This window comes from Xiphophorus couchianus, chromosome 15 (assembly GCF_001444195.1).
Source record: "Xiphophorus couchianus chromosome 15, X_couchianus-1.0, whole genome shotgun sequence".
NCBI lineage: Eukaryota > Metazoa > Chordata > Actinopteri > Cyprinodontiformes > Poeciliidae > Xiphophorus > Xiphophorus couchianus.
The window spans coordinates 22,203,711-22,216,251 of record NC_040242.1 but is presented as its reverse complement, the minus strand read 5'-3'; the positions used below and the strand labels follow the sequence as shown (position 1 = coordinate 22,216,251).

Here is a 12,541-nt window from a genome sequence, read left to right as displayed (position 1 = left end):
ATCTCTCCCTGGGCTCTGCTTTCACTCTCGCTGCGTAGCAACCCGCCTCTCATTGACGGGTTTTATGAGCGGAGTGAACGCAGCGGCGTGTCGATGTATCGATCACTGCGTGGAGCTGAGGTGGCCCAGATGGGCTCTGATGGTCCGGTCCGCAGCATTAATCCTCCCACAGGAGACATCCAGTCCTTTATCTTGTCTTTACTGCTGTGTGCAAACACCTGAGGGCCTTATTATGGGTGGGGGGCTGAGGGGGGGCGTCCTCTACATATCAGCATGAAGGGACCGGCGGAAACTCTGCTCCAATCCACTGCTTTAATCAATGCTGAGCAAACAGCAGAGCTCTGTGGTGTTTTGGTTCCATGATCCGGAGCGGCGTGGTGTCGTCAGCTGATGTGAGGTCAGTGGGATGGAATGCTTCATGTTTGACCCAAACCAGGACGCAATGTTCCACTGGCACAAAGAGCAGGAAATGCCATAAAATGCATATGAGGCTGAGAGCCGATATGAGAGAGGAAAACGCCACAGGAGCAGAATGTTTAAAGTTTAAACGTCTAAAAATGTCAGATCAAATGTATTTTCAGGGATTAAATTAAATGATTAAACAATCCTGAGTTAATTAAAAACAATCATGTTTGATACATTCAGCATTTTGTATAACAACTGAAGGTATCATAGTTACTAGGCCTGTCACAATAAACAATAAATCAACTAATCACATAATAAATAGGAAAAAATTACTAAAATTAAATTGCAAGCTCAATCATTTCTGTTGGCATAATTTAACATTTTTCTCTTTTTACTAAAAACTGGATGATAAAAGTCTTCAGTCTGGTGCTTTGGTCTCAACCACACCCTTTTTTAGGACTTTATAATTCATTTTATAAAGTGTCTGTTTTTATTAGTTAGTTCTGTTGTTTTTTTTTTGTTTATTTATTTTGGAAAAATAAATGAAATAAATAAACAGTGGGACATACTTAACAATTCCAGTGTTAAATGCTAGATGCTCATTACAATTGAAAGTTTATTGATCTTTGAAAATGTGCCATATTATGCCATAACCAGTAAATAACTTGAAAATGCTCTGAAAACAACAATATTATCATTTATTGCAATAATTTCTGGGATAATTTATCATCCAGCAAAGTTTATTATCCTGACAGGCCTAATTGTTACTTGATTGTGATATAAAATGGAAAATATATAATAATAATAATTTAGGGTGTCTTAGTTTATGTCGTGAAGTGAAGCCACGACATAACTCTAACTCTAAAAGCCTCATGAAAACGCCCTAGTCAAAGTCTGGAGTTAGACCCAATAAGAACTGTTCTGTACAGCAGGTTATTTAAACCAGTCCAGTGTAAGGCTCTGGTTGTTGGGTAATGCTTGGTGGCTGGGTTTGTTGGGCCGTTACGTTTTCACATAGAATCAGGTTGGTTTGGAAAGATTTCCTTCCTGAAATCTCCTTTTTGTGGTTCCTCAGATCATTTGTATCTGGTCTCAATACCAGTTTGGTGATCTGAACTGATCCACAGCTTCTGCTCCTGTTGAATTGTGAAATAAATTCTTCTTCTTCTTGGTTCATCTTTGTCCTGTTTGTTTCTCTGATCTGGATATTTTTTCCCAGGTTCCTTCAACAGAAACCTTTTTATCTCCGTCCTGCTGCGTGTTTTTTCCCCCCTCTGCCTCCATGTCTTCTGTATCCTCTGTCCTCTCCGCCCGGCCAGACTCTTTGCTAACTCTTTGCACATGTCTCCCTCTGCTCGTCTTTGCTGCTGCGTGGCGCTGCAGACCGCGCTGCGGGCCTCTGCTGTCGCTTGGTGGTTCCCTGCCACAAGGGGATGCCCCGCCTCGCCGACCTGTCGGTGAAAACCAAAGATGTGTGGGAGATCCCACGGGAGTCGCTGCAGCTCATCAAGCGCCTGGGGAACGGGCAGTTTGGGGAGGTCTGGATGGGTACGGACCCAGCCGTCTCCGGAGGTCACACCGGGGGGGGCATGGGGACGGGAGCAGAGACTCCAGACACACCTTGAAATCCAAACAGGAGAATCATGAATAATGTGGAAGCTGAGAGAATCATAAAGCAAAGACTCTAAATTAAATCACAAAAACACAGAGTGTGTCAGGAGACTCTGCTTCCCCCACCAACATGGCCTCCCTCCATGTGCGCCTCCATGCATGCTCCTCTCCCCGTAGTTAACCCTTGTGCCTTGCCTCCCTTCCCCACCCCCCAACCGTGTAGAGAGTGCGGATGGTTTGTGCTTTAATTTAACGGGCGTGTGCATGAACTACATCCCTGACACTGTGGGCTTGAGCCACGATGCCTGGGAGATCAGCAGAGACGCCCTGAACCTGGAGGAGCAGCTGGGGACGGGATGCTTTGCCGAAGTGTTCTACGGTAAGAAAACCTGAAAAAAATCCAAATAAGATCTGGGTGTCTGGAATATTCCTTACAGAGTTTCAGCTCCTCAATTCAACCAGCAAATCTGTTCCTCAACTTCTACACATCCAAATATGAGCTGCACTGTTTTCTTTCTCCTTTTAGGGGGGAGCTAATTATATCTAGTATAGATGAGTTTTATGTGATTCACCAACACACAGCAGGCCTCCCCTCCCTCACACTCTACTCTCCTAAAGACCAAGACGGTTTTTTTCACCATTTCTCTTTACCAACTATTCTATTGTAGCTAAATAACACACATTGAAGTTGGTGGTTGTGTCAATCAAAATGCAAAAAATGTTCAAGGGGTGTGAATAGTTTTTCAGGGGACTGCAGATGTTTGAATGTCGACACTCCCAGCAGGACAGGCAGTGAGCTGTTGGTCAGCAGGAGACCTCCACCCAGCTGCTCCGCTAACAGCAGCTAACTGTGATTACTGAATAAATTCCTCCAACTCATTCCAGACTCAGTTAGTCAGTTCATGCCACACTAACATCCCCACTCCAGTGTGTATGTTTGACTCAGAGTGAGATCAGAGGAGAAGGTCTGTGAGTTCCAGACAGTAGGGTTCCTAAAGTCTGGAACAAATCTGGGTTTCTGTTTCATTTTTAGACCAAATTAAATGAAAAGTAAATTTAATTATGGATTTTAAGCAAAAAACAGAATTTTTCAAATCCATGACGATGTTTTTATTAGTTGACTGAAACGTTCAGGTTCACATAGCGGCATGTTTCTAATGCATGACTGTGGATCGGGTCGTCAACATTAAGCGGTTCGAAACCCATCTGAGAAGCAGGCTGCAGTCACTCAGCAGGAAAATGGCAACCAAACCTGTGTTTTTATTTTGTTGTTGGTTTTTTTTGCCCTATAAAAGCCTGAGCCGAATTTTTCATGGTAATCTGAACAGCCCAATTCCCATATTTTTAACCTCACAAAAAAAATCTGATCTGTCCCATTTTCATCCATAGAACTAATTCAGTTAGTCAGAATGATCATGTCACATTCTGTCATTGATGTGAGACATGCATCATAATTTTGCACCAGAAGAAGACAGACGCAGGAAATCTGGACGTAAACGAAGGATAAAAATTCTAATTATGGAAACTCTGAACTCATATCATCTCATCGCAATCCCAACACTCCCAATTCTGAATAAACATCTAAACATATCTTTACAGAAGAGACTGTTAGTTGTGCTTTCTTTTTATTAGCTTCTTGTGATGATGCAATCAGCTCCCGCTGCTCAATAACTTGAACATTGATCCACAGGCGGCTCACAGAGCTGCTGTGTGACGTCTACATTCCTCCTCTGATCATGCGGGTCGTAAACTGCTCACACAGGACCCTCGTTGCGGTCACATCATTCAGAAACATGAACAAGCAATCAAAAAAATTAATAAAAAGAGAATGAATAAATCATATCATAAAATAAGAACTGAGTATTAAGACCTGCTGAGTGAGCAAAAGTCTGGAATGATGATTTGGAAAACATGTAGGAACCCCAGCTCAAAGTAAATGTTCAGTTTTCTGTGTTTATGTGATCAGAAAGCAACGTAAATCACATCATCTCTGATCTCACTCTGTATTGCATGACATTTAAAAAAAAAAAGCCCTCCTGACTCCCCCCATGTGCATGCCTGCCTCCCGTCGACTCTGCCTGTGTACCTGACTCGGTGTGAATGGCAGCAGATGCTCCTGCTGTGCTGACGCTGGCATGCGTGTGTGTGTGTGTGTGTGTATGTATGTGTGTGCGTGTGAGCAGGAACGTGGAACGGCACCACCAAAGTAGCGGTGAAGACGCTGAAGCCCGGCACCATGTCCCCCGAGTCGTTCCTGGAGGAGGCTCAGATCATGAAGAAGCTCCGCCACGACAAGCTGGTGCAGCTGTACGCCGTGGTGTCTGAGGAGCCCATCTACATCGTTACAGAGTACATGAGCAAAGGTACCGCCACATGGGAAAGCTTGGTTGTCATGGAGATGCGCTGGGGAGGATCACATGGTTTGCAAAAGTAGATATCAGTTAAATGGAACTAGCTGGTTTCAGGTTTTGTTTCTGTAAGATCTGATTTTCACAGATGAAATAATGAATGTTCAACCTTTTTAATTGATCCGGATGTTCATACTGGCCTGACCTTTACCCAGACCTGCAGCCTGACGCGTCAGCCCAGTAAAAAGTCCAGAACAGTGAACCACTGGAGTTTCTGTGAAGTCCGTTTCCTTTAGTCTGAGCTGCTTCTGTTCCTCTGTGGAGCAGCAACCGCTCTGGTCTGGTAAAATGGACTGCAGATCGTTAAGACCATCAAAGCCAAGGATCTGAGCAGTAATTCAGAGAGAGAACGCAGAGCGAGCCGAGGACGTGCACGAAGGGAAGCTTTGATGTCACCGCATCTGATTAGCATCCATCTCTGCAGCCTGAAATGCTCGAGTGTCTCTTTAAAACCAGCTGAAGCTCTGTAAACTTTGTGAAGCCACCAGTCCTGTTTGTCCCTCTGAGCCGTCGCTGCTTTTGATGACCTGAAGCAGACAGTCTCAACCCACAGGCTCAGTCGGCCGTCAGATTTGTTAGATGCGGTTTGTGGAGGCTGAACAGCAAGTTTGGGTTAAGGTAACAGGAAACAGGAAACCTTTTTCAGCTGCATGTGCTTGTGTGCTGCAGGCAGCCTGCTGGACTTCTTAAAGGACGGAGAGGGACGAGCGCTGAAGCTGCCCAACCTGGTGGACATGGCAGCACAGGTATGTATCGACCTCAACGCTCATATTTCTACATGTACTTTTAATCATAAAATCAGTGGTGGTTTCTGATATGGACCACATGGGCATGTGGCTTAGTGCTCTGCACCCCCCCCCCCCCCCACACACACACACACATCCCCCCCCCCCCCCCCCCCCCCCCCCCCCCTCGCTCTTACAACACCATCACACCAACCAACAACAACCCCAACAATGTTCATGGAGCGCTGAAAAGGTAGTTCACCCAGGGCGCCAAACAGGCTGGGGTCCTCCTCTGCATTCAATGCAAAGCTCCACCAACCACTATTTCAGTCATCAATTATTCTGACGATTAATCCCATTTTTTTCAAAGTGGCACATTCTGCTGATTTTTCATTTAAGCCTTTTCTATCCAATATTATGGAATGGATTAAAATATGGAAATGAACAAATACTGAAATTTCTTTGTTAAATAAGAAAATAGACATTTTATTAAAAATGCAACAGCAGTTCTCTAACACTTGATGATTTGTTGGAAATGATTCATCTGCAGCTAAAAATATATTTCTGACATCAACATGTGAAAAACTCTTTCTGCTCGACTTAATGTCAGTACAGTACAGGGCTGATCTAGCAACTTTTTTTATTTTTTATTAATCAGCCAATAATTACTTGTCATAAGGTGCTTATTAGAATTTTTTTTTACAGAAAAACAGTGTTTGTTGTTGTTTACTCCTCAAATCTGAGGTAAGAAGAAAATCATCAGACAAATCTGTCATGGCCATAGTGGGGACGATTGTGGCCTCCATGCGAAATGCTTCATGCGAATGAAAAATTAATACACTGAACAAACCACACACAGTGAAAATTGGCTGTGGCAGCATCATGCTGTGGGGACACTCCTGCCAGAGAACCTGCAGGACGAGCCCCTTAAATCTAAACCAGCTTTGTAGAGGACGCTTTAGATCAGGGGTGTCAAACTCCAGTCCTCAAGGGCCGCTGTCCTTGCAGATTTTAGATGCGCCACAGATACAAAACACTGAAATGAAATGGCTTAATTTCCTCCTCCTTGTGTAGATCAGTTCTCTAGAACCTTAATGACCTAATTATTTTATTCAGGTGTGGTGCAGCAGAGACACATCTAAAAGTTGCAGGACAGCGGCCCTCGAGGACTGGAGTTTGACACCTGTGCTTTAGATCAAAGCTAATTCATGTATTAAAATGGCCTAATTAAAGTCCACAACAAAATCAAATTCAAGATCTGTGACAGGGTTAGAAATGCTCTTCATTCTGTCTGAGCCTGAGAAAAAATGACAAAGAACAGTTTGAGTGTCTACTTTGTGTTGTTCTTACAGAAAACTTTTATGCATCTGTTTTTTTGTTTGTCGTTTTTTTCTGATTAAAGTTCTTCAGAGTTTTTTGTTTGGACTGTTTTGAAGCAGATTTTACTCCCCATCATCACCGTGTCATAAAATGTCCCATGTGAAACGTACAGTTTCCGTTTCTTTCATTTTTCCTTTTCCATTACTTCAGGCGTGTGCTGTGAAGTTCCTAATGCATGTCCTGAATCGCTCAGTGTGGTGACTGTTTAAGCTCCAAATCCAGAATCAAAGTCATGCAGATAACCTTGTTGCTTTAGCACCTCTTTCCACCACAGTATTTTTCCTTCCACTCAACTTTCCCCCTCTGTTCTTCAGGTGGCAGCAGGCATGGCCTACATCGAGAGGATGAACTACATCCACAGAGACCTGCGCTCGGCTAACATCCTGGTGGGAGACAACCTGGTGTGTAAGATCGCCGACTTCGGCCTGGCCCGGCTAATCGAGGACAACGAGTACACGGCCCGGCAAGGTGGGGCTCCCCTCCCCACCCCGCTCACGCTGTCACACACACCACAGCAGCCTGACTGTGTGCAGGAAATCCACTTAGAGAGATAAACACACAGCACACCCACTGCAGATCTCAGTAGTTCCTCACAGCTCCACAGAACCAGAACCTCCTCCTTACCTCAGCTCAGAAGGCCAGGGATCTGGCTGATGAACATATTTTACAAGCCTTTTAGTAGGATGAACTTTTTTAGCTTTAGTCATCGGGTCTTTCTCCTGAACGCTGTTAGAATAAGGGAGAAGAACAAGCGGTGGTGAAAACAGAGGTTTAACACTGGCAGCATAAAGTACATCCGGTCCTGCTTCTGGAAACACAACCTGAAACAGATGAAGTCATTTTGCTGAACACATGTTCTTCATCCTGAAGACTCCCACCTACAACACGGCTGGCATTCAGCCCACATGTTGGACATGTTGGAAGCAACAGAAACTTAAAGGGGTGGTATTCTATAAAAGCTACTTTTTTGAGTTTTTCATCATGTCATCATGTTATTCTCTCATCAAAATCATACTTGGAGTGTTGCTTTGATCCTTTAATGCATGTTTGTGGAATCCTTCAATCTCCATGGCAACGACTCAGCTCTGCAAAACACGTAGTTTAACCCAGCGGCTCCTTCTCAGAGCTGCAGTTTCCAAGCTTCTGAGCTTCCGCTTCACAGAGCAGCTCTTCTTCCACTCAGCTCCTCCAGCAGCAATTAGCAAACACCTGGTGGAACTGCAGAGCTGCTTCTCAGCGCAGTGCTGGTAAAAACGTTGTTAAAGGGTTAATAAAGCAGCCATGTTGTGATGACTTCCTGAAGGCAGAGTGGGAGAAAGAGCAGGAGGTTTTAAAGGGACAGAGGCCCAATTTGAAGCCAAAGGTAAATTTCTTTTAAGTCATATTTGATATATAGAAGTTTAACATAGTTACTTTATTCTGTTATAAAATGGCACAATGTACCTAGAAAATACAGAATTCTGCCTCTTTAAGAAATCAGTGTGTTCATTTTTTTTCAGTCTGGCCTCAAGTGTGCAAAAACACACAGCAGACGCTACGCCTTCATTGTTGATCAGAAATAGATCAGTGATTGATGACCATGGAGCAGCAGCTTGTAGAATCAGACTGAGCTTCAGTCTGTCAGTGAGCTCTGTCCTTCTGTCTGCTCTTCCTATACATTTCATCCTCTTTAAAGTTCTTCCCACCTCTGCTGTTCTGCCATCACAAAGCACCTTGGTAGTTATGCATTCCACTAAACTTTTACTCATTTCCTCTTGTGACCCTCACAGGCTTCAGTATGATGGGTGAAAACAAAGTAGGGCATTAGCTTAGGTTTTCTTTATTTTTAAAATGTTTTTACAGATAGAAATCTGAAAAGTGTGGCATACATTCGTGTTCAGTCCGTAGAACCAACGTTTGCTAGCAGAACAGCTGCAGGTCTTTTGGAAGCTTTTCATGCTTTACCACCTGATTTTTACATCTAGAGCCAGGTCCATATGCTCACAGCTTCATTTGTCTTTCTAAGTTTCACTGAGGTATCAGTCTTTTTTTTCTGCGTTGCCCTGGCAACCTGTCTGAATCCTGTGACATAGAATGCTGTAAAAGACTCTCGAGTTGTTTAGAGCCTCTAACAGCTTTTCTAACTGCAGCTTCCTCCACAGCATGATGCTGCCACCATCGTGCTGCGCTATGGAGACGGTGCGTTCAGGGAACTCGGTCTCCTGCAGACGGGACTTCTCCCAGTTTTGCTTCAGTAATGACTTTCTTACTTCCCTATAGGTCAGATTTGTGGAGTTCTCCAGCAATAGTTGTGTCAAAGTTTGTGTCGGCTGCTCATATCGGAGCGTGTTGGTTGAAGGGATGGAAGATAGTTCTGTGTGAAAACGATTTTATATGATCTGTTGGGTTTTTGTTTTGTTTTCAGGAGCAAAGTTTCCCATCAAGTGGACGGCCCCGGAGGCGGCGCTGTACGGCCGCTTCACCATCAAGTCAGACGTTTGGTCATTCGGCATCCTGCTGACAGAGCTGGTGACAAAGGGCCGCGTGCCGTACCCAGGTGAGAACTCTCAGCCTGCTGCGCCGCCTTCACTGATCTGTGGTGAAGAAGGACAAGCCTGTCCTGTTCAGAACACAGAGCTGGTTCTAAAGCACACACTGGTCCATCTGGCACTTCCTGCTCTTTGTGGGAGTAAAAGTTTCCTTTCAGCCTGGCTAACCTTTGTCTCGGTGCCAGAGGAAGACGGGGAGATAACGGCTAATTGCCGCCGCTGGCCTCTGAGACGACCTCATGTCCAACAGAGAGGAGGAGATGGCACAGTCTGTCCTGAGGTTGGCTGAGTGTCAATCAAGCTGGGAGGTGGAAGGTTGGATGACTGGGTTGGTTGGTGGGCCTGGGGGTTCTGGGAGGTCTGTGGGAGGGGGGTGTCATGTTTGTCTGGATAATGTTGTGTGACTGACTGTTCCACAGGCTGAGGTGATGAAGGTTAGCACACACAGCTACTGGCTCATTAGGAGGCTCTGATGATACGTGATGAAACATCCAGCCATCATTCAGTAGAACTCGACTTGCCCTGCAGGTCCGGTTCTACACAGAGTTCTACATGTTGATGCAACTCAATTATTATCGTTTCCAGTCAGAAAAAACAAGAACAATCTACATCTAAACACAGAGGGTTCCCTCAGAGGGGCCCACAGGGGGCCATGGCCACCCCTCACACAGGACATAAATGTGAAGTCCAATCAATAAAACAAATACATATTTTTTATTATTGTTGGTTGGTTTGGGGTTCCTCCCTAATTCTTTTTTGTCCTGGTTCGGCCACGCCTGTCATATAATGGAGAGTGTTGCTATCGACTGGTATGCTAACAGTAGTTAGCACCACAACAATTAGCACATCAGCTCAGACATGGCACCATTCATAGATCTTCCCAGGCAAATCAAAGCCATTCCAGTCAAACTGATTAATGTGCACTGTCCCTTTAAATGAGAACATTCTTAATAATTAGCTACAGGTGTGTTGTGTTGCTCCTTGATGTGCCCTGCTCTGGACCATCAGTGAAAATAGAATTTTCCGTTGGTTGCTGTAATTCCACTGACTGAACAAATTAAAGTTGTTTTTACATGTTTGACCAAACTGGTGAAGCTGTTGGTGTGTGTCAGTGTGCTGTGCTGGTGCAGTTATCAAATAAATGAAATTGAGTACATTTATGTATTTATGTATGTAAAAAAAGAAACATTTTCAGTCAGTTCAGCTGTTTTTCTGTGTCGTATCGTCTGATACTAAACCTCCGATATCTGTATCTGTATCGGTAGTGAAACAGTGGATCAGTTCATCTCTAGTTTGCAGAGGAACGCTGAGTTCTGCAACACCACAGATTCATATTCCCTCATGTCTTTCTATCATATTGCTCCTCTGAACACCTGATCTGCAGGATTCAGAGAATGTTAGTGTGTTTTACTGCTGACTGGGTGTTTGCTCACGCAATCGGGTTGCCCGGGAGACCTGATAACGGCCCGTTTGAACGGCCTTAACATGTGGATCAGCTCAGGAGCCTGTGTCTAGCCTCACTCTGCTCTCGTTTGGCTCCCCAGGCATGAACAACCGTGAGGTTCTGGAGCAGGTGGAGCGGGGCTACCGGATGCCGTGCCCCCAGGACTGCCCCAGCTCGCTGCACGAGCTCATGCTGCAATGCTGGAAGAAGGACGCCGAGGAGAGGCCCACCTTCGAGTACCTGCAGGCCTTCTTGGAGGACTACTTCACAGCCACCGAGCCTCAGTACCAGCCTGGGGATAACCTCTAAACACCCGCCGTCCCCACCCAAAAAAAAAACACAAAAAAAACCACCCGCTGTCCCCATGTCCTCCCCCTCCAACCCTGCGGCCCTTCAGGGCTCAGGTGGAACTGCTGCTGGGGGCGGGGCTGACTCCAGAAGTGCTGTGTTTAAATAAGAAAACCCAACAGACTGTGGAGCAGCCAGGCTTCTAGTTCCAGGGATCTGTTCAGCTTCCTCAGCTCAACTCGAGCCTCTCAGATTTTCCTTCCTGCAAAAAAAAAACAAAACAAAAAAACCCGACTCTCTGACTCCCCGGGTGTCTGAACCCGGCAGATGAAGGCTCACAAACTGAAGTGGGACGTGGGAGGTGAGGGGGTTGAGTAGAGGGGAGCGCTCATGCAAAGAAATAACCTGTATTCTCTGTAAATAAGAAAAGCTTGTTTTAGTTTGTCTGCCTCTGTTCCAGATTTTATTTTCTCCTGCACAAAAATAAATATGAAAAGAAAAACAGCAGGGAGAGGAGCAGCGAGCAGCGCATGGATCAGGCAGAAGTTCCAGTGTTATTTTTTAAGATTAAATCTGATGCCTCATTCTATTTTTTTTTTCTGTCTGGAAAGAAAAAAATCCTCCCGTAAATCATGGCTTCATTACAGAAGAGGATTTAGGGCGGCTGGGAAAAAAAAAAAAAAAAAAATTCTGACTTTTTTTAGATTAAAGTGGAAATTCTGAGGAAAAAAGTCAGAATTTTGAGGTTAAAGTCATAATGTTTTATTTTTATTTTTTTGAGTGGGCCTAATCTTTGTGCTTCATCCCTATTTGTATTTTGATTATTTTTTTTCTTGTAGAAGCGCACAGAGCTTCAAGAAGTTCTGTGCGCTCCTTAATGACGATTATGTTTCTACCAATCACAGCTCGGCCGTGCTGCTTCTTCTCTTTCTGCTCTTTGGACCATGTGTGAGCAAAGAGGAGTCTGCACATGTTCTTCTTCTTATTTAAGTGTTCCTTTTTTCTTCTTCTTCTTCTTCTTCTTTTGGTACAGCTGGGAGAGAGTTCCCATCTTCTCCAGCTGCTGAGCCCAGACCAGTTCACCTGCTGAGTTACTTCTTTCTGCTCTCCTTGTATTATTCAGAGTCTTTGTTCCAGGTGGTTCTTTAAAGACGTGGTTGTAATGTTGAGTCGGGAAAACTCGGGGACCAATTCAGGTAAAGTGTGAAGAAGTCTGAATGTGGAACCAGTAGAAATGAGGATTCAGCCCAGAGACGCTGAATAGTCCTCTGTTTTTATCTTCAGTTGTACAGCTGAATGATTTATAAGTGTGGCTAACCTCACTCCTTTGTATCTGACATTTCCATTTTTTAACATTTCTTGTTTTGTTAATTTGGTGATTTTTTTTTTCTTTTCTCCTTTTTTTTGGCGTTTGGAATTCAGAAAAGACGAATAAACATTTTACACTCTTCCTGAGACTCATTTCTGACTGGAATTACATCTGAAACCACATCTGTACACATACTGGATAAAAACGAAATGATTTCAGATGAAATTGGACTAAACTTTCTCAAATTTATTTCAGGAAGGATGACCAAAATAATTTGGCTTTGCTAAATGACCAGACAGAGAATCTTCTTAAACTTTAGTTACATTAAAAGCTGACAGTCTTTTCTGATCAGTCTGCAGTCTTTTCCCCTCACACACATTTTCCCTTCCCTCAAATGACTCATATTCCGCCTGGCGGACCGCAAACGTTGGGAGAAAACAGCT

General features: G+C 44.3%; 1 protein-coding gene across 5 annotated transcripts in view; it reads left to right on the top strand.

Annotated features, from left to right (window-relative positions):
- The window catches only part of fynb (FYN proto-oncogene, Src family tyrosine kinase b), a 74,514-nt gene extending 62,275 nt beyond the window's left edge, over positions 1–12,239 (top strand). For 3 of the 5 annotated variants that reach the window (XM_028039979.1, XM_028039978.1, XM_028039980.1), the window contains 7 exons: positions 1,789–1,953; positions 2,240–2,395; positions 4,200–4,379; positions 5,094–5,170; positions 6,844–6,997; positions 8,934–9,065; positions 10,602–12,239. In XM_028039979.1, the coding sequence (XP_027895780.1) occupies positions 1,789–1,953; positions 2,240–2,395; positions 4,200–4,379; positions 5,094–5,170; positions 6,844–6,997; positions 8,934–9,065; positions 10,602–10,810 (1,073 nt within the window). In that variant the 3' untranslated portion in view covers positions 10,811–12,239. The remainder of the gene's footprint in view (positions 1–1,788; positions 1,954–2,239; positions 2,396–4,199; positions 4,380–5,093; positions 5,171–6,843; positions 6,998–8,933; positions 9,066–10,601) is intronic. The other 2 variants (XM_028039982.1, XM_028039981.1) reach the window with 2 other exon arrangements.
- The last annotated feature ends 302 nt before the right edge of the window (positions 12,240–12,541 follow it).